Source organism: Numida meleagris, chromosome 8 (assembly GCF_002078875.1).
Source record: "Numida meleagris isolate 19003 breed g44 Domestic line chromosome 8, NumMel1.0, whole genome shotgun sequence".
Classification (NCBI taxonomy): Eukaryota; Metazoa; Chordata; class Aves; order Galliformes; family Numididae; genus Numida; species Numida meleagris.
The window spans coordinates 12,082,978-12,103,062 of record NC_034416.1 but is presented as its reverse complement, the minus strand read 5'-3'; the positions used below and the strand labels follow the sequence as shown (position 1 = coordinate 12,103,062).

Sequence of the window (20,085 nt, the reverse complement as noted above, 5' to 3'; positions counted from 1 at the left end):
TGGAGAGCAGCCTTATCCCCCCACTTTTAATCCCTACTGACAAAACTTAAAAATAGAGATCTGCTAAAGCAATAAGGCTTGTGCTGTCCCTGCGCACGTCTGCTGGAAATTTGCCATTGGTTTCTGCAGGACCTGGAGCTCTGTATCAGGCCTCTGTGTTCCGTGTGCCGATCTCAGGAGGAGACACCCAGCGCCTACAAGGGGCAGAGTCCCTTGGACCGTCTGCCAGGCATCAAGTATCTGTGTGCCCTGTTGGCACACTGCCTTTAGCAACTCAGCCTCACATCTCACAGCCCTTCCAGAATGGGCTGTGGAAAAGGGGCAGTGGCAGAGGCAGCAGGGCAATGGAGAGGTGCATCACCTACTGGGTAAAAGGCAGGGCTGGAGCTAGGAGACCCATGTTCTGTTCCTTATTCTGTGATAGGCATATTTCTGAAGTGATTCTGAAGCCCTTGAACTGAGCAATTACATCCCTATCGACCGAGGAAGCCCAGGACCCTAAATTTCCATTTTCATTCCACAGACCATTCTGCAGCTTTGACATTCACATGTGGCTGCTGCTGAAGGAAGCAGTAGCCACTTATTTCTGAGATCAAAACTTGGCTTTAAGTTCTGAAATCAAGCAGAAATGGGCAACAGTTCTGAGAGGCTCAAGGTATAAAAGCAATAAGCTTTAATGGAGGAACATCAAACCATGAGAACATTTGATAAACTCAACCTAATCCCACCAACAGCCTTATGCACAGTTCAGTACTAATACACTGCGAGAGCAGTGCTTCCAGATGATTACTGCCTTTGCTATTTCCTCCTGAAACTTACCTAGCTCCAGCAATTTTATTTTCCACGTTAACCCACTGTGTTGGCAGTGCAGACCCCTGAATTGTCTGAATTTCTCCGAACCAGCCACTTACCCGGCTAAGTTTGGGTCTGATATCTGGAGAAGTAACTCGGCAGGGGATAACAACTGCTTTCTTAGCCTCCAAAATGTAGATGATTTCAGGATGTTCCGGGTGAATCTCCACAAACGGATTTCTGTAGTCTGCAGAGAGAAGAACACTAATTTGCAGAACTGCTCCTTGGCTGATCAGAGCCCACTGTGACATGTGATAGGACATCCAGTGGCATCTTGCTTGTTTTCGAATGACGAGGTCATCTGGGGACTATAGCCAATTGCCAAGAAACAGAATATCCTATTTTTAAACTTATTTTGCTAGTTCGTAGCATAATCATACAAAAAAAAAAAATCCTTTTCCTATCCATTCCCCACCTGTAAAAATGAAGTTAATAATTGGCTTCACAGGTCTCCATGGCACATGGGTTAATTCTTTCCTTGGTGCTCTGAATTTCTTTCACAGCTGATACTACACCATAGCACATCAGAATTCCACAGCAATTAAGTGTCACCATAAGGGTAGAGCTTAACACAGGAGTAACTTGGTCACACCTGTAGGGAACTGCGGGATTCTCTACAGATTTGCCACAATAAATCAGACTGGATATACATATATCATAGAAATAAATAAGAATCGGAGGTAGTTCGGTTTAATAAAGCTTCTGAGTCTCAGTGATTTTTCGTTGTATGAATACAGCGATGATCATCAGAAGATTAAAAGAATGTGAGATCCTAAAACAGTCCAGATTTTTCTAAAAAGCATTCTTTGACTTGATATTCCTATGATATAAAGTTTCAAATGCCATTCAGCTAATCCAAAGCCAACTACAGCAAGCAATGTAGGCAACCAACCATTTTGCTTTGGATTATGCTGTTGACAAGAGAGGATATGGATGCCGTACAGTAACCCCAACCTGTTTATCCTTGGCCTGGGACCGGTCTCTATGAGCTTATTGCATTCCTGAATGAGCCTTGTATCCTCCTGCTGTGTTTCCTCTCTAATTCCTGATGTAATATTAAGGGATTTTTAATAGAAAAAAAATCAATTACTAATTGCTTGGAGGACCTAGCTACACTGTTGTGGCTCCTTGTGTCCCCTCTCTGTGGGACGCTGGTCTGAGCTGGCTTCATGGTGTGCAGCATCTTCAGTAAATGCTGCTCATTGACTGGATGCCTCTCAAACACAAAAAGCAAAGCCACGGTCTGTGTTCAGGAGTCTGAACAGTGTGATTGCCTTGCTCGAGCACCGCTATACCAGACCAGCTGACCCCTACCCTTTTGCCTAAATGCAGTCTCTCATTTTACATCTAGGGCTGTTGTGGCAGCTGCTCTGTGATTAAAGAAGGCCCTAGCTGAAGTGTGTTTGGGTAAGGCTATCTATGCCTCCCATTAGTCCCTGCATTACTGTATCAGAGCTCTTTCCCTCTTTCATCTGATGGAAGAACTGGGAATGTTCTTAAATCTCCAGGAAAAGATGATAAAATGTTTCTCTAACATTTTTAGCTAGTGAGGAAAAACCTCTGTACTTGAAATTTTAAAAATTCCAAGTATCCCTTTCTGGGAATTCTCTGTTTTGGCTGCTCTTGACAAAGGGTTCAAATAAATGGCAGAAGCCTCCTGAATTTCTCCTTTCCCAGTACCCCATCTGTTGGCAAACAGTATTTTGCTTCAAATCAAAGAAGGATCCATTTTCTGTTTAAAACAAGCGTTCACCCTTTGGGCAGCAAGGAGCTGTTGTATTCTGTGCTGGACTACCTGTCATTAAGTAGGAGGCAAAGTGCTCAAGTATGTTGCAAGGAACAAATGCACTGCATAGAAGTGCTACAGCTGTGTTATAGCTGCCAGTTTCCACCATTTCACTTAAGTGCATGAAATAAAATTTTGATGGTGAGTGACTTTTAGGCTTTGAAAAGTGAATGTCTGTCACTCGCTGGGCAGCACATCCCTCTTCACATCATCTCTCAGCTCTGGGAGTTTTGATCTCCTGCTAGAAATTGGTGCCACGTATTGGTGACCTGTAGAGTAGTTTGAACATGGAGTGTGAGGTTTGGATTTGCTCATCCGTTCCAAAATACAAGCTCACTGACAAAGGAAAACAGAAGTGGTTTATCTCACTCACTTTGTCTTTGTTACCCCATGACTGTTAACTCGTCTGGGAATAGGTCATTCATTTGGGGATATCAGTGTTCATTTCTTTGCTAATGACAACAGCCCTTGCTTAAGGAATGCCATGGAAATGTATGAGTGCTCTCACTTGGAATCAGTCTCAGAGAACAAACTGGATGTGGAGCTGGAGTTCATGCTCTCCCCAACCCAGAAAAGTTTCCCTCACAAAAACATGAAGCGTGAAAAGTGAGGACTGAGACAGGATAGTGAGACTGTCGATTTATGTACTTTTGATAGCTTAATTTTAGCTGAGAATTGGAAATAGGGTTCTTAGCAGATGAAGTGTACCGTGTGCTTCAGTCACGATGAAATCAAATGCTGGTACAGCTTATCAGAAAGGTCAAAACGTGATAGAGCTGTTTTACAAAAGGACTTGGATCACTGTGCAGGTACAAGAGCTGCGTGATTAGCATGGGGAGCTGTGACATGGGGCCAGCAGGGGCCCCGCAGAGCTCTTGTTGCACACTTTCTGATCTGAATATGAGGCAGTGATGTCTATCATTTCCAGTAATGTCTTTTCATGTCAGCTTTTAATCCATGCTATTCATTTTTTCTGACTGCACTGGTCTATTAAAAACATGTACTTTGGAGGAAAGGCACTGTAAGAAACATTGTGAGAAATACTAATTAGAATGAAAAACAGACCTCTAATCTCCTCACATTTAGGAAGTTTCGGATACACATCTCAACTTTTTGGCTAGGCAGGCGCTGGATCTAATCAAGCCTCCAGCTGAGAAACCTGATCTCGTGTCCACAACTTTGTAGCTTGTTCCAACCCTTAAAACTAATATGAAATATTTACGCTCAATATGGTTTGTCTACTGCAGTTTCCCAAACAGGTCAACTACATTCTTATATTGAGTTACATTACAAACATGTGTTTAATGTTTGTGTGTGAACATTAGTGCTGCTTAATGCCTCGGCGGTCCTGCTCTCCAGCTAACCCATACTTGGAATATATCAAATGTGATGATACATTCACAGCCAAATTTAAAGCTTATGCAAATAGTGAGAGGCCCTTCTACTTCCAAGAAGACCCTGTCCTTGGATTACTTGCTATAGAAGAGGCTGAGAAAGTAGATTTGCATTTCCAGCGAACAATGAGAGTGCAAAAAAGTGTTAGGGGAAGCACATTCATATCTATTTCTCCTCTTATGGGTAAAAAGAGAACAACTGCTGTGCCCTGTGACAGAGAGATGAGACAAGAATATAGACCAAGAGGAGACTTGCTGTGAAAAAGGAGCTTTTTGGTGCTAAACTATTCACAAACCTGGATCAAATTTTGACTAATTGCTTCAACTGAATTTTAAATTATTTGTCCCAGTATTTTTAGAAGGAATTTCACTGTTTGTTTAGAAACTGAAAGTTAAAAAGTTTAAAAAACAGCTATTTAAAACAAATAGCAATGTTTGTTTAAAAAGCAATAAATCAAAAGAAGGTGGCTTAGCAAAAGAGCGAAATAATCCTAAAACGTATGAAAACACTGAATTATGCAATAATTGAAGCACTTCAGTCAAAACATAATACAATTTCTCTAAAGTATTTCCTCTCCATGGAAAACAAACCATTACTTAACCCCATTCTCCTCCATCGTCTCTCCCCACCTCCAAGATTGATGTCTGCCAAATTTTCAGCATCACAACGGAACTAAAAATAATCCACTGATTGTAAATGGAACAGATACTCATCGTGACACTACTAAATGACTGGAGAACACCTCAGAGGGAAGCATGAATTTACAGTGTATATCATGTAAGCTATATTTCATTCCTAACTGACTTTCAATGGCTGAACTGACGTATGGCTGAATTGCCATATGTCTAGACAGTTGCTAGAATTACACTATCCCAGAGCGTAAGCTACAGTCTGAACTGAGAGGCAAAATATATACATTCAGCCTTTCACATCACTATTTAAAATCTAGATAGTGCTTTAAAATCTCTTGGCAAGTAACAACAACAAAAAGCAGATCCTGGGTTATAGGCACTGTTGAGCCCTGAAGAGGACCAGTGCACAGAGCAGCAGAGCCGTGCATCCTGCAGTTTGCTCGTGCTTCATTCCAGCTCCTGTAACAGCCACGCAAGCAGGAGCAAGCCAGCTCCTCTTGCTTTGGGCAGGAGAAGCTTCGGGCAGGAGTGTTTCCCAGGCAGCTGGGCTGCTCACTTAACAGATAAGCAAATATAAAGTGGCTCAGCTTGGGATCTTAACAAAATGACAAAGAATAAATACTGAATAGGGAACGAATCAAGTGCTAGCTGATACTTTTACAGTTTGCTCAGACAAAAAACGGAATCCTTCATGAAACTCTCATGCAGGTCAGACTGACTGGCACAGAAAAATGATCTGCTGGACACTGGGAGTGTCACTGCCAGCTTTACGAACACGTTCCCCGCCGTCAGTTAATCAGCAGGCAGAACAGAACACAGAGATAGAGTTTCTTGAAACAAAAGGGACAGGGTCGCTCTCCTTTAAAAATGATAACCTTGGCCTCAAGGAAGATCTCAAACTCCAGATGGTTGAAATCAATTGCACTCAACTATTGCAACTGGGAGAGCTGTGTCATGGAAAATGCAGGTGCTGTCCTGCAACGCAAGGCTTGGAAGCCCTGCTCTTACCAGTGCTGAACTCCAAGAAAAAAATTCTGAGCAAAGAAACACTGTATGAAAATAGCTTGGCACATCTGTTCCTCCTGAGCTGGGAAGGTAATATGCCCTATGAATCTTACCCATAAGAAAACACCCATAAATTCCCATAGGAGAGTTAAGAAGAATAATTTACCGCAGGCTGCAAAGCTCATTATATGTGAAGAAAGACAAGAGCTGCAGCACATGAGCGATTTATCGAGAGGGAGAGGCCCCTTCCTCTGGCCCCAGGCTGGCTGGCCGGCCCCGCAGGTCAGCGGAGGTTTGCAGGAAACTGCGGCCAGGCTGGGTGCTGCTGCTCACCCAGCACGGCCTGGGGGGAACACGCAGCAAACTGAGGGAACCCAGGGCAGCAGAAAATCACTGCGCACAAAGCAACTCAAAGGTCAAGTGCCTACAAGAACATTATTTTCCTTCAGGCAGAGAAGCCTTCCTGTTTAAATTCTCTTTCTGTCCAGGACACGATGAATTGCTGCTGGAGATGAGTCCCTCCTAACTCAGCCATCTGGGCAATGCACAGCTCCCTCCCTAGGCCCTGCAGGGACTGCGCTGTGCCCCAAGCTCAGCATGCTGTGCGCTCAGGCTCCTTGCTTCCCAGCATTACACCAACTGCGTGTTCAGAGCATCCTTCCGAGACATGTGTGCAGGACTTTGTACAGGATGTTGGCTGCTTTTCCGTTCTGCTCATGTTTCGTACACCGTGAAGACAAATTGTCTCATGATATTTGTATCACACCTAAACCTGTGGAGATAACATCACCTCTCCCTTCAGCTACCATCCATCAGCTCACAGATGATACACGCTAAGTGGCCTTTGAGGACAGTCACGCACCGCTGTTCACTTCTTTCAAATTCTCAAACATTCTCTCAAATTTCAGCTGGAAGGGGCCTACAAAGATCGCTCAGTCCAGTCCTCAGACCATGCACTTTGCTTCTCACTTTGTTCCTGCTGAAAACGTAGTGAAGGTATACACCCTCCCCATTTCTTCCCTCAGTTGTATCTGACAAATCAGAGTAGCTGGAAAGTCTGACCGATCAGTTTCCCAGGTCCCTTTGTGCATTTTTTTTACATAAACCCTATCAGTTTTTTCTTCTTCAAGGTCAAGAACGCTCAGAGGACGTTTATAATCATTAGCAGTTAAGTGACACTTTGGTCGCAGGATTTTGGAAAGTGTTACAAGGAAACTGCCTGGCTTGCTGTATTCCTCCTGGTAGCCTATGAAAGCTTCTAGGTGCAGAGGTAATGTCTATAAAGTCACTTGTTTTGAAACAGGATCTTTGAAAATAAAGGACTTTTCAGTTTGGCAGGCAAATGAAAAGAATTGGTGGTGGAATGTTTAGATTAAACGGAAAGCAGAATATTTTATCTTTAGGCAAAACAAAAGTGACTGCAAAGCCTCCAGAAGCAGTTCTGAGTCAACATGAAGCATTCTGTTTTGGTCAAATGAAGTACATTCTTCCCTTGCAGATTGCCATTAGAAACACAGGAATATTTGTTGAGGAAAATATTATTTTATAAAATGTTACTTCAAAAATTGTGGGAGCAAAATTCCTTCAATGCTGAGCAGAAAAAAACAACAACAACAAAGTCAAAATGGATTAAAAGAAAAGCCTCCATGTGCTGGCTGAAACTACGCTTCAAGCATCAGATGAATGCATAAATGCTGATTACCCATAATATGATGCTTTCAGCAGACACAGAGTTTGCAGGACATATTCACCTACTGAAGTCCCATCACTAAGAACTGGTCTCCTATATTAACTGCTGCCAGCTGCTCAGCTGGGGTAAGGCTTAGCAATTAGTGATTACTGGCTGGAAAACCAATGGGAAGGAAAAAATGGGGGAAATGTGTTTGTGATTTTGTCTGTCAGGCTTTTGTTTAGGAATTCTTTATCAATTTCACGGAGGAGACAGTTACCTCTTGCTGCTGGAAGTCAAGTGCTGTCACTGACACCATGCCAGAACACAATGCTTCTCACTCAGCATCGTATCTTACAAGGCTCCCCCACTTGAAAGTGGAGGAGTAGAGTTTAGGATATGGTTTGAAGATATTCAATATCTTGATTGAGAATTGAAAGCAGCTCATTTTTCCCCTGTATGCAGTCCTTTATATTTGAGGAACAGCACAGAGGGCCCTGCACGCTGACGTAACCTATATTCCCACGCCACGTGGCCCTGAATATGGAGCCAGACCCTTCCACCAGTCTGAGAGACAGCCAGCTTATCTGCTGGGATGCACGCTGAGCAGATGAACACCACGTGCCTGTCTCAGCTAGCTAAGTGTTTGGCAGCACATGTGGCTGTCTTGATGCCTCCAGCGTGAAAGGAGGAAGAAAAGTGGCTCCAGCACTGGTAATATCTTCTGGAGAGCAAGCCAAAGCCCAAGTGAGGGCTGCTTCTCACATTCAAGTTATCTCTGTGAACTGGCAAGAGAATTAAGGAGGCAGAAATCACTTTCAAAGAATGTCGGAACAAAAATATGGTCACATGAAGGGTGCTTTCCTGCATTTCCATCCTCTTTAGGTCTTTCTCAGCGAGGAATTATGAAGGAGATGGGGCCTCACATCTCCGGGCTGTGGCATTTGATAAAGAAGAGACTACAGCTGATGTGACACTCAGCCCTGATGCAGCACTTGTCCCACCTGCCCTCTTTGTTCTTTGCAGCAACAGAGAGAGTTCATATCCTTCCCCGCAATGTCTTGCTGCCAGAGCTGATGAGCAGTGAGATGCGTGCTCTGACAAGGCAAGCTGCTTGGATCCATCCCTCTTTTTCCTTCAGACAGGCTATGAGCCAAAAGGAGCTAATGGGAAAGGCTGCATGAATTTACGCAGAGTTGCAGCAAGAAGTGAAAGATTTTCCTTCACCTGTGGACTGTGCTCACACGGATCGTGTAAGCAGCCACTGAGTTTCATGAGGAGCCTTGGCAGGACTCAGGCTCCATTCCCAGATCAGTGAACATGTTTAAAGAGTGAACTGCACCAGGCATGAGCAAGAATTGGTTGTTCTGCCCCAGGGTACTCACACTCTGCATGGCAGCCAGCACAGATGTACTGGGCTTGTATATACTGCTTGGTGCCATTGCCAGTGGTCAGAGGAGGTGGGACTCGCTTGTTTTGGAGTAGTCAGTCAAGCATCAGCCCTATCACGGCCCTACTTATTTAAAGAAACAGAGTAAGAGCCCTGCTTTGCATAAAAAGTAATTGAGGATGTCTGCTGCTGACCTGCTGTTCCCATGTCTTGCCATCCCCTACTGTTCTAGCAAAGCAGGACCACTGGCGTGTGTGGACAGGAATCAAAGCACAGCATGGAAACTTGGATGAAGTTCTCTAGACAATATTTTGCAAGATGTGACCGGCTCCAATTACCACTGTAATCATGATGCACAATTTCCTGATGGAGGGGAGCAAAACAGAACAAAGCCCACTCTCCTTCCTACTCCTGAAGTTGAGTGGTACAGAGAGGTACTGCAAACCCCATGCCCCTACATGGAGCTGAGGGCTGCGAGGAAATCACAGCCAAAGCCAAGGCAGCACTGGGCTGGTGCAGGGCACTTCCAGCTGACACCCTGGGGACTATCAGCTATTTGCTGACAGTAATAGTATTTCAAATAGGAGAGCTGCAGGTGCTGATTGTCTTATTGTCTAGGCTGAGGTCTAGGACAGTGGAGAAAATCTATTTGTTTCTGTCTTCCTCCATCTCTGAGTCGTATTCAATTTTATACATGCCCTAGGAAACCCAGCAGAGTGGGCTCTCTGCGTTGGAACAGGAGATAGGAGCCTGCCCCTTCCCTGGGCTCAGGAATCCCAAAGGTTGAAACAAATGCTTATGCTCCCCAGGAACACAATTTGCTTGGGAAGGGTAATTGCAGAAGGCAGAGCAGATAGCTGGCTGCCTCGCTCCCCTGTCACTGCAGAGCTTTTCCCTCAGAGCTGCACTGAAATTAGATGAGCAGTTAAAAACTTCCTGAGTATTTCTTCTCCAAGCCTCAAGCTACGCTGTATTTTCAATGAAGAGATGGGCGACAGGAGAAGGGGGTTGTCTGGTTTGTAATTACAATCCTTGGGACTTGCAGCTGCAGCGGGAAGCAGAAAAGGCCTTGAGAACAATGATTCAGGATTGAAGTCCTGAGCACTCCCTCCCTGCAGACTGGCAGTGCAGCTGAAGCGCAGCGCTGACCGCTGCCCTCGGTCCCCGTGGGCTGCCTGGTGTGCGAGGGTCACAGCCTGAGTGCACCGGGGAGAGCTGCTGCATGCCAGATTCTGGCAGAGCTTAGAAGCTCCACCAGGGAGGCTGTAAAAACAGAAGCAAGCACAGGAAATAATAGCCAATAAGCTGGGCTTCCGATACAATCATGTTCTCATTTTGGTGTCAAGCAGCAGGCCAGGAATGAAGGGAAAAAATACCATTCCTTCCTTTTTTGGCAATGCTGGCTTATAACCTCAGAGGAATCTCCAGCCTTCAGGGCCCGGCTCCGCATTTTCTCACCCCACCTGGCTCGGTGCTGCAAACAGCCTGCTGAGCCGTGCTCCTCCACAAAACAACCCGAGACAGCTCTGGGGCTTCTGCTTTGTCTGGCGCTCCACGGGAACTGTGAGTTCCTTCACTTGGAGACAACGGATGGGTTTCTTAGGGATGCCCAGACACTGCGTGGCGAAGTTCCTTAACAAGGCATGTTTAAATATTGAAGGAAATCATGGGTAAGTTGTGACTGCCTTGCTTAGCCCCACACTTCATAGATTTCTTGCTGGCAAACAGCTTTCTCATCCCCAGAATGGCCTGCTGGCATTCAGCAAACACACACAGGAACTACAGGGGAAGAGAAGCACCCCCTGCATCCATGCTGAGGTACAGCTTCAATTCCCCAGGGACGAGCATCTCCTGCGGGCTGGCAGGCCAGAGCCCAGCAGGCAGTTGCCGGCTCATGGGCTGCAGTGCTGTGGTGGAGCTGTGTTGGTGGGACACGGCACAGGGCATCTGCTGACATGCCATTCTTGCAGGCTCACCCATGCACAATGCAGACTGCCTCACTTTCTGTATGCTTCCTTTAGCAACGTTTAAAATATACTAAATCTCATCTGAGAGGGGAGAATCTTTGAGGGTGATTTAGAGCAAACCGCCCTCCAGTGCTGTTTTTAAGGGGAACCTTGGCACAGCACTCTCAGGCTAGCAAGAGGACATCCTGTGATTTTTTTTTTTTTAGATTAACACTGTTCCAAGTGCATCACCAGCAAATACTTCATAACTTGAGATATTTTCTTAAGACAAATACTCAGGCAGTCCCAAAAGATCCATAAGATTTCCTGCACGTGCTCTCACCATAGAGTAATGGAATCCTGGGTAGCCAGCCAGGGCACTGAATCAGGATAGAGAACTGAGTTTTCAATGCACTGTTTCCTGACATGTAGGCATTGAGTTGGGTTAACAATCTTGGATGTAGGGCATCTGAGCGGTGTGTAATGAGAAAAGGAAACAGCTCAGCACAAGAACTGGGGTGGATAAAGAAACCAGGGCTTAGAGAAACAAGGAAAAAAAAGAGAAAGGAAATAGAAAGGGAGAAAAAAAGTGACTACAGGAACTAACAAGTAACACCAAAAAGCTACTTTCCGATAAGAGGAAGACTTGCTGGGAAAGCAGGATGAGGGCAGAAAGGGACTATTTTCAACAGACATAAAGAGATTGGAAAATCTTGTCCACAAACATCACACAGGTGTGTTGACCCAGTACTTCCGAAGTTGAATTTAGTCATGTGGGCAGACCACAGTCCCCCTGTGATGAACAACACACCCGTGATGGTTTCACCATGGTTAACACCATGTCAGAGCTGCCCAGCCAATACACCAGTGTTTTCTGTAAGCAGACAGTTTACTGAGCTATTAGAATAACATCAGCCAAACCCATTACATCTCTAGCATTTAATTTAGTAAGAGGATTCAAAGAATCACATTTTACCAGTTACTGGAAAAATTAAATTCACTCATTTTCTTGAGTAGAGAACTGCATAGTAACCCTATTCAGCACCAATGGATCTCACATGATCCCCTAACCAAGACACAAAATGTCAGCTCCTTTGTCTGACTACTCACAATCTCAGCTTGGAAGACCCAAGATGATTCCGTAGTTTAGTAACACAGTTGTCAAATGGATTGGAAAAATACATCAACATTTTCTGGGAATATTCTTTCAACAAAAGTGCATATTATTGAAATGGTTGTTCAGTGTTATATTCACTTTATTTCAGAGGAGTAGTCTCTGAAGTTTGTTTCCATTTGTTATTAGATGTGAACACAGTGATTCTGACACATAGAGAAAAGGCAGCTCAAAGAGAACAAATATGAGCAATAGGCCATTTTTCACAGGAAAAAAAACAAACAAACCCACAATAAAATATGGATAATGCAGTCATCCAGCTTTGCTAAGTATGTCCCACAGATGGGAAGGACAAAGCGGTACACAACTGTGTAGGAGAGGCAGGAACTGCAGAGACTGTTGTCAGGGAGTTTCATGCCTGGGGAGGAAGAGGACTTGGGTACTGAAGGTGAATCTCAGGAAAAGCACCGTGGTAGCAACAGCCTTAAAAGGTCTTAAAAGGTAAAGGAAGGAAAAGAGGTTTAAAGAAACCAGTGTTCACTTATTTGGAATAGAAAAATAGGCAGGACAATCTCGTCTTCAAGTGCTGGAATTGAATGAGAGAGCTAATTTCTGGTTCTTGTACCTGTGTTCCTTTGAATTCATCTGGCCTGAAAACCCAGGTGTATCCCGGCCTCTGCAGAGTGCCAAAGCCCTGCGTGCTGGGTCAGGGCAGGTGGGATTTGTGCAAGCATCAGAACTGGATTGCTTCTTGTAGCACTGATCTTATGTTACCAAAAAGGCATAAAACCAAAACAAAGGGAAGTTCTTACCTTTAACAAACACATAAATCTTGGCCATGAGGTCCTCGCTAGATGGGGCGTCCTCGTGAACGCAGGTGAGGTAGCCGGTGTCGCTGGCCGTGACGTTCCTGAGGAGCAGCATGCTGCAGCTCTGCCCGCTGCTGTTGCGGCAGCTGCTGATGTGCACTCGGGGGTCTTCCCTCTGCGCCTCCCGCAGCAGCCAGCTCACCGGCCGTGCTCCCCTGCCAACAGCACACCATGGTTACAGCGGGTCATGGCTCAGGCAGAACGTGGGCTTCCTTCCGACCAACGGCTGCTGGTGTTCCTAATGTTCCCTCTCCTCTCATTTGGAAATGAATGATAAAGGCTGCGGGGTGCTTGTAGTAGCAGCCGTAAGAAATTAAGGGGGCTCACACCACAATCATGCAACAGAGCAGGGGAAATTCCACAAATTGTAGCAACTGTGGCAAGCTAACTCCTGGAGGAAAGCTTAGCTTTCATTTTAACAGACATCCTGAACTCGAGTTTGTTTTTCTACTGCTATGTTTAAGCCACTTCAAACATTTGAAAGCACCAGATAAAATTATATGTTTCTTTCAAGTTGAGGACTTTGCATATTTATCTGCTAAATTAACTTATACTTTCCTTTAACTGTAAGGCTGCATGGAGAGAGAACATTTATGTAACTTCTCATCACCTTTCTTGTTTAATCAGCAGTGACTCGATCTTGGTTTTGTGAAGGGTCTGGAACTAATCCGATTACTGATCTTAGAATATCTGCTCAATACGCATCTTTTTCTATTCACCCCATCACAGCACTTGGCACATAAAACCAGCAGGGCAGATAGACACACTGTGTCACCCATTCGTGTCTTAGTTATGATCACAGCTAATGTCAAATGCAATTTTGTGTAGTTCACTGACAAAAAGCAAGGCCACTTTATCACCTGTTGTGGGACTCAGAGAGATCTCCCAGTGTTCCAGGTCAGCCACGGGCCCTGTTCTGCTGGTTGTGTTGTGGTAAATGCATTAGGCACACCATAGCAGCTCCTGCAGCTCCGTCCTGATTGGGATGCACTTTGTGGGCTCCAAGGAAGCCTAGTACAGGCTCCATGTGCTCATGCAAAGAGCATTGTGGTCTTCTTGTAGCAGATTATTTTCTGCTGGTCAGTGTAGAAACTGGTGGGGCAGGAGTGGTGGTCTGTGAATCCCTGGGGAGGAGGGGGATTGGGTTCACACAAGACGAGGCAGTTCTTTGCTCTCGTGCCTACAGAGAGGCCATGCTGTTCCAGCAAACAGGAGCTCACTCACCCTTTCTACTCTGGTGAACTTCCATTGACCCAATGGCATTTGCAGAGCTGAGGAAGGAGCAAGAACCCCTGGATTTTCCCAGCTGAGTGTCGCCAGGAAGAAATCCGGTCTAGACACGTCTGCTCCATAAAGATGCTTGTCCTTTGAGTATCCAGCAAGTGTGCTGTGTGTCAAATTTCCAGTAGCTAAGAACTCTGAACCCCTTCTGTGCCAGTGGCTTTGCAGTGGTGCAATTGGTGCAGCAAGGGAACGCGCTTGCCAGCAAGTCCGGTGACACTCAAACAAACATCCTCTTGGCTCCGATTCTGACCGTCCTTCTGTCGCCTTCCTGAGACGGTGAGGACACAGGGCCGAGGTCTGGAGGTTATTCCCAGCACGTAGAAGAGTGAGAGCCCCGGGAAGAGTGTGGATGTTCTTCCTGGTGAGCAGCCTCACCCAGCTTCTTGGATGCACCGTGGGCTTGGGCAACCCCGCCTCACCCGTCACACCAGCTTCCTGTCCTTCTGAGCACGGAAATACCTTCTTACAGGGACGTCCCTATCCAGTGCTCTTTCCCAGCCCTACAAACGTCACTAATGATGTAACAGCCACTTCTGTCAAGAAATGGGGCTCCTGGCCCTGAACATGAACAATGGCACTTCATAGAATCATTAAGGTCAGAACAGACCACTAAGATCATCTAGTCCAACCACTGACCCATCATTACCATGCCTACTAACCATGTCCCTCAGTGCCACATCTACCCTTACTGAACACCTCCAGGTACAGTGACTCCACCACCTCCCTGAGCAGCCTGTTCCAGTGTCTAAAGACTCTTTCTGAGAATAATTTTTTTCCTAATATACAACCTGAATCTCCCCTGGCGCACCTTGAGGCCATTGCTTCTCATCCTATCACAGTTACCTGGAGAAGAGACAACCCTCACCTCGCCACAACCTCCTTTCAGGTATTTGTAGAGAGTGGTACGGTCTCACCTGAGCCTCCTCTTCCCTAGACTAAACAACCTCAGTTCTCTCAGGCACTCCTCGTGAGCCTTATGTTCCAGACCCTTCACCGCTTTGTTGCTCTTCTTTGGACACGGACACAGACATCGCCAAACCTGCTATCTATGGCAGCGACTCTGCAGAGCAAATCAGGGGGTTCCCAACTCTGTGCTTCCTCACACGGGCCCACTTCTTCCACCTGCTCATTTTATACAGGTGGAAGATGAAGACTTTGACCACTGCCTCGGTATTTTCATGTATTTGGCAGAGAGAATCACAGCAATAGCTGCAGCTTTGGCCAGGCTGCCAAAAATCAGGAAACCCTGGCCAAGAATCTCAAATGAATGGAGTCTGCAGCAGCTACCTGCCTGTACTGATTCCTTGTGCTGAGCTCTGAACTCTTTGGAAGCAGGACTTCAGAGCTCCCTTTGGGGACAGCATTTCCCCATCTCTCAGGTGGGTTTATTGCTTGGCATCCGTAAAGCAATTTCAGATCACAGCGAGTGCTACTGAAGCGCTGATAATTTCTTCATCTCTTTGTTCATCTGGTGATATGAGAAAATGGGGTGTTCCTACTGATCAAAACTGCTGAGAAGCACTGATTCTGTTGGCCTGGAGCAGCATACAACTCATGTCCATGCATCATGTTTTATGAAGCACTGCGTCGAAATTTTAAAGGACTTTAGACTTTATTGCCATGATGCTTGCTGCTTGCTAAGCTAAAAATACCTTTGTAAGGTTGTTTTGACCTCATAAGCCACACAGCTAGCTGGAGGTATTTGGAAGAAAAATGCCTTACACTCCAGAAAACATCACAAATTTACACAGTATGAGTCAATTTACCCTTCACTATAAACACTGAATTAGTAAGGCTAGGAAAAAGTCAGAAGGGATGTATTTATCAGTGTAACCTACAGCTGCGATTCACCTTCCCACTGTTCTTTCTCACTGCTGTCAGTAACTGTGGTTGCAAGAAGCCAACAGTGGACTGGCTACACTCAAGGGGACTTTGCAAGGTGTAAAAAGTGTGAGTACATGTGAAAGAACTTGTGATAGTTTGGATTACCTTCATCCTTCTCTGCTACAATGCTTGCTGAAGGAACTGAAAAACAACTTCTCACAGCAGTTTGGCATTTAAATCACATTCAGAACAAGTGAAATACTTATGCATAGCCCAATCAGAGACCCTCTGTGTGGCTCTGCAAGTTAATCTGTGTCCTGACGTAGCAGGAGGAGCTCGGACTCTTCCCACTGATTGCTCGGCTGCGTGCCCACCGGCTGTGACAAAGCTCTGTTCCCCACTTCCACACAAGTCACCACTGACATCCTGCTTGTTTCTTGCACGGCTACTTTTTACATATTGTGTCAAGAATTGAATTGCTGCCAGAATTCATGATCTGCGGTCTGGTTTTTATGAGTCTTGGTTATCTTTGACTTGAAGAATATATATTCAAGCAGGTCAGGTCTTTGAATGTACACATACTGACTGCTGTTTATTTAATTGTCATCTTCTAGGCTAGGCAGTATTTGAGGTTAGGAAGTTTAAGCTTATATACACATTTTTGTCTTTATACATATGTATAACTATATATATATATATAGCCATTTACTGATGGACAAGGGGTTAAAGAGTGATTTTAGCTGCAGAGGAACTGAAGCTGCACCTCTTCAGGCAAGGGTTTCCAGCCGTGTCCTTAAGAATGCACATCCCCTTCCATAAGCTTTCCTGTGTGCTGACTCAGGGCTTTGCTTTGGTCCCTTTATGATGAAAGGAATGAAGCGGGCTGAATGCTGACCAGAGACTTTCCTCTCTGCTTTGTTTCAGCCCAAGTTCTCCTGAAATGCACCCGAGGGAAAGCATCGCCAGTTGCAGATCATGGCTGTCCAGCAATCTTTGCTCCCCCCTGCGCAGAAGCTGTGCTGTGCAAGGTAATCAGTACAGCCGAGGGGATCCAGCACTGCTGGAGCAATCCTTACCTGCATTTTATTTTTAGGACTTCTCCTGGTAAGATGACAATGTGGTCTTTTGCAATGCTCAGCACTGGTTTCTCAAAAAATTCGTCCTCAGCAAGACCTGACCCAAATAAAGAAGAAATCATCGTTAGGCAGGCTATTCACTAGGGTTAGAACATGCACAATACAGCCGAGGAAAGCCTTTTGTTTTGTAAATAGTTCCTAATTTGGGGGCCCACACAGGGCTTTAATTTATACTGATGCAATTCAGTTGAGCGTGGAGTTGCATGGTGCCCACTGAGATCCCCTCCATTTGTTTTTCTTCCCCTTATTCACCTCTTTCTTTTCTAACATCGAGCACCTGCATTTCTGCTCATAGTCTTCCTGCTTTTATTTGGAGTTGGCTGTGTTACTGGATTATTACAGTTTTAGGACAACATATTAATATCAAAGAATTTTACACAAATACGGAACTGAAAAGAATCAGTCTGGGAAACAATCTGATGTACGAGGTCATACATTACTTTTCAGTTAATAAGAGAAAACAATAATTCTGGGGAGCAACTCTTTGATTTGCAACTGTGAAGCATCTGCTGTATTAAATGCAAATCAAAAGCCTACTGTTTTCCAAAGCAACGTTCACAAATATTGCATTCAAACTGAATGGCAAGCTGCTTCCTTTGAGGCTGTCAGGGCTGTATACTCTGTAAGGCAAATCTGCAGAAGTGTCTGAGCCACCATCACCAGTGCCAGTGTCATGAGGTTTGTGAGGTCTCAAATGACAATGGTCTGTCTTTATTGACAGTAGTGATAAAGGCTGCTCTCATCATCATCATCATCTCCTGGCACAGGGAAGGCCTTCAGAACAGCCACCCTTACACAGGCTCTGCAGCAGGGGGATGAGAGCAAAAAGAAGTACCTAGCAAAACACATCTTTGCTCCCACATGCATTAATGAGTACTCAGAATGGCTCATGTAAAAGCAGTTTCCAAACAGCATGTGAATACAGTTAGCGCATGGTGACAGACTTACAGATACAAGCACTAAATGTGATGGGATATGCCCAGCCCCTTGCAGATGTCTGTCTGAAGGGGGACAGCTCATGAGCCTGGACCCATGGCAGCGTCAGCAGCTGAGCTGTGCAGGGGAGCTGTGCAGGGGAGCTGTGCTGCTGCTCCAGAGCTGAATCCACAGCCACCGTGCTCCTGACAGCTGGCTGCAGAGTGCTGAATGTGAAACTGCCCTAAATGAGACCCCTATCTGAGTGTACATCTAGGGCGATATCGTTTTCAGAAAGTGAAACTGAGAAGAAGCAGAAGTGAGGCTGGCCAGGCTGGTTTCCTTGTCCAAATTCAAAGTAACATAATCAAGGAGAGGAGAAAACAGGCTTAGATAAGTATCTCAATTTCCAAAGCTCTGACATTAAAGCCTTATGTTTTCTTTCCCCTCCTGTTGTTCAAATCTACATCTTCTCCTTTGCCTTGAACTTGATAAGCCAGAAATCTATAGCTGGGCTTATAACAGAGGCATTATACTCAGCAGAATAGTGAAGATAACATATCTAACAAAAAAGAAACATAAGGGTTTAACTTTTCAACTGGATGAAACAGTGATTTTCTTCCCTCCCACCTCCCATCTCCTCTCATCTCCTCTTTGCTGGGTTCAAGTAAAATGCTCTTAGCTTGGTATATTCTCTCAGCATGGAAACTGAATCACTCCCACTTTGGAGAGCCTGGCTTCTTCCAGGAGCCACTCAGACTCCCATCAGAGGCTCAGTGGAGGTCAGCTCATCACATGGTCCCAGAGAAGCCTTCCCAAAGGCAGCCTGCCCAGCCCACATGTCGCTCATCTCCCTTCGAGGGCACACTGAGCCTTCCTACAGACCTTCAGCTGAGGCTTCACATCAGCCCTGGCCATTGCAGAGACCTCTCCATTCCCAGTTTTACATAACTGATGACACTGTAGCTCTCTCTCTAATGTCCTTTGCATAATAAGGAATAAATTGAAGAATAAGAGTATAAGAAAGAGTAAGAACATAAGAAATAATAAGAATAAAAGAATAGGAATAACTTGGAGTCTGACCAAGAAAACCTCTCCCCAGTGCAGCTGCGTGCAGCATGGCCCTACCTACAAACTGCCGTTACATGTGATGCAGTGAATGCTGGACAGTCACAGGGTCCCAGCTCTGCTGTTCCCTGGTTGTTTAAGAAGTACAGCTGTTCCTAAACACCTTTAGGATGACCCATGTAAGGTGTAGCATCACAATTAGCAAAGAAGCAACAGGACGAAATTAAAAAAAGGCAAACTACGCAGGAGGAGTCCACTCTGGCAAGTACACCATTGCACCTGAACCTGAGTCCCCACTGTATTCTGGAAGCACCCTGTTTGCATGGAGCATGGGATGAAGTTCAGTATGAATTATGCACAGATGATCCAAAAAACGGCCAATGTAGCTTTGAAAATGTTTGGCAAGTGTTACTGAGTTAGCTTGCTGAGGGTTCTTCTAGTCCTGTGTAGCTTTTCCAGTACACAACTACTATCCTGATCCACTCTGGGCTGTTCACACTGTGATGACTTCAGCCAGGTTTGCTCCGACTTAGAAAATCCTGGGGTTCTGACTAATCCTTTATTTGGTTCCTCTTGTGCCATCAATTGTTCTTAGGGCTTATGGGGGTTCAGCTGGCGTCTCAAGCTGGCCTTTGAACAGACCTGGCTTCTGCCTCTCGCTCCACAAGTGCTGGAGGGCACTAGGGCAGCAGCCACGGGACCTGAGCTGCTGTTGTGATGGGAGCTTAACGCAGTCCTTGGGCTCTTATAGCTCGAGACTGTTTTTGATGAAAGAAGGAAAAGTATTTTTCAGTTATTCTGTTTATACATCTGAGCTACTTCTTTCCTAAAGTTTATTTTGGCTTCAGGAGCTGAAGAAAAGAATAAGCAAAGTGTAATTTCAGTGCGTTTCTACCCCATGGAGGACAGGAGGAGAAATTCCTCTGCCACACACACACTGGGTCGCTGCTGCCAGGTGACAGAGGGCTTTTATAAACACAGCGTGTGCCCGTTACTGGCATGCCTGAGCCAAAGCTGAGTGGACTGCAAGAAAAACACTGCAGGGCAAAACTAAGCAAGTAGTGCGGGAAGAGGTTGTGTCGCACTAGGTGAGCACGCCGAAAAGCTGGAGCTGGCAGGGTGAGGCTTCACAAAATGTTCAGCCTCTTCTGCTCCCTTCAGAGCTGGATTTCAATTCTGCAGGCAAAGCTGGGGCTTGGA

The 20,085-nt window shown here is 45.4% G+C and overlaps 1 protein-coding gene across 3 annotated transcripts in view; it reads right to left on the bottom strand.

Moving 5' to 3' along the window:
* The window catches only part of LOC110403438 (vascular endothelial growth factor receptor kdr-like), a 122,889-nt gene that overhangs the window by 74,706 nt on the left and 28,098 nt on the right, over window positions 1-20,085 (bottom strand). For all 3 annotated transcript variants that reach the window (XM_021406629.1, XM_021406632.1, XM_021406630.1), the window contains exons 2-4: window positions 16,843-16,939; window positions 12,602-12,813; window positions 912-1,039 (exon numbers count right to left, since the gene is read on the bottom strand). In XM_021406629.1, the coding sequence (XP_021262304.1) occupies window positions 912-1,039; window positions 12,602-12,813; window positions 16,843-16,939 (437 nt within the window). The remainder of the gene's footprint in view (window positions 1-911; window positions 1,040-12,601; window positions 12,814-16,842; window positions 16,940-20,085) is intronic.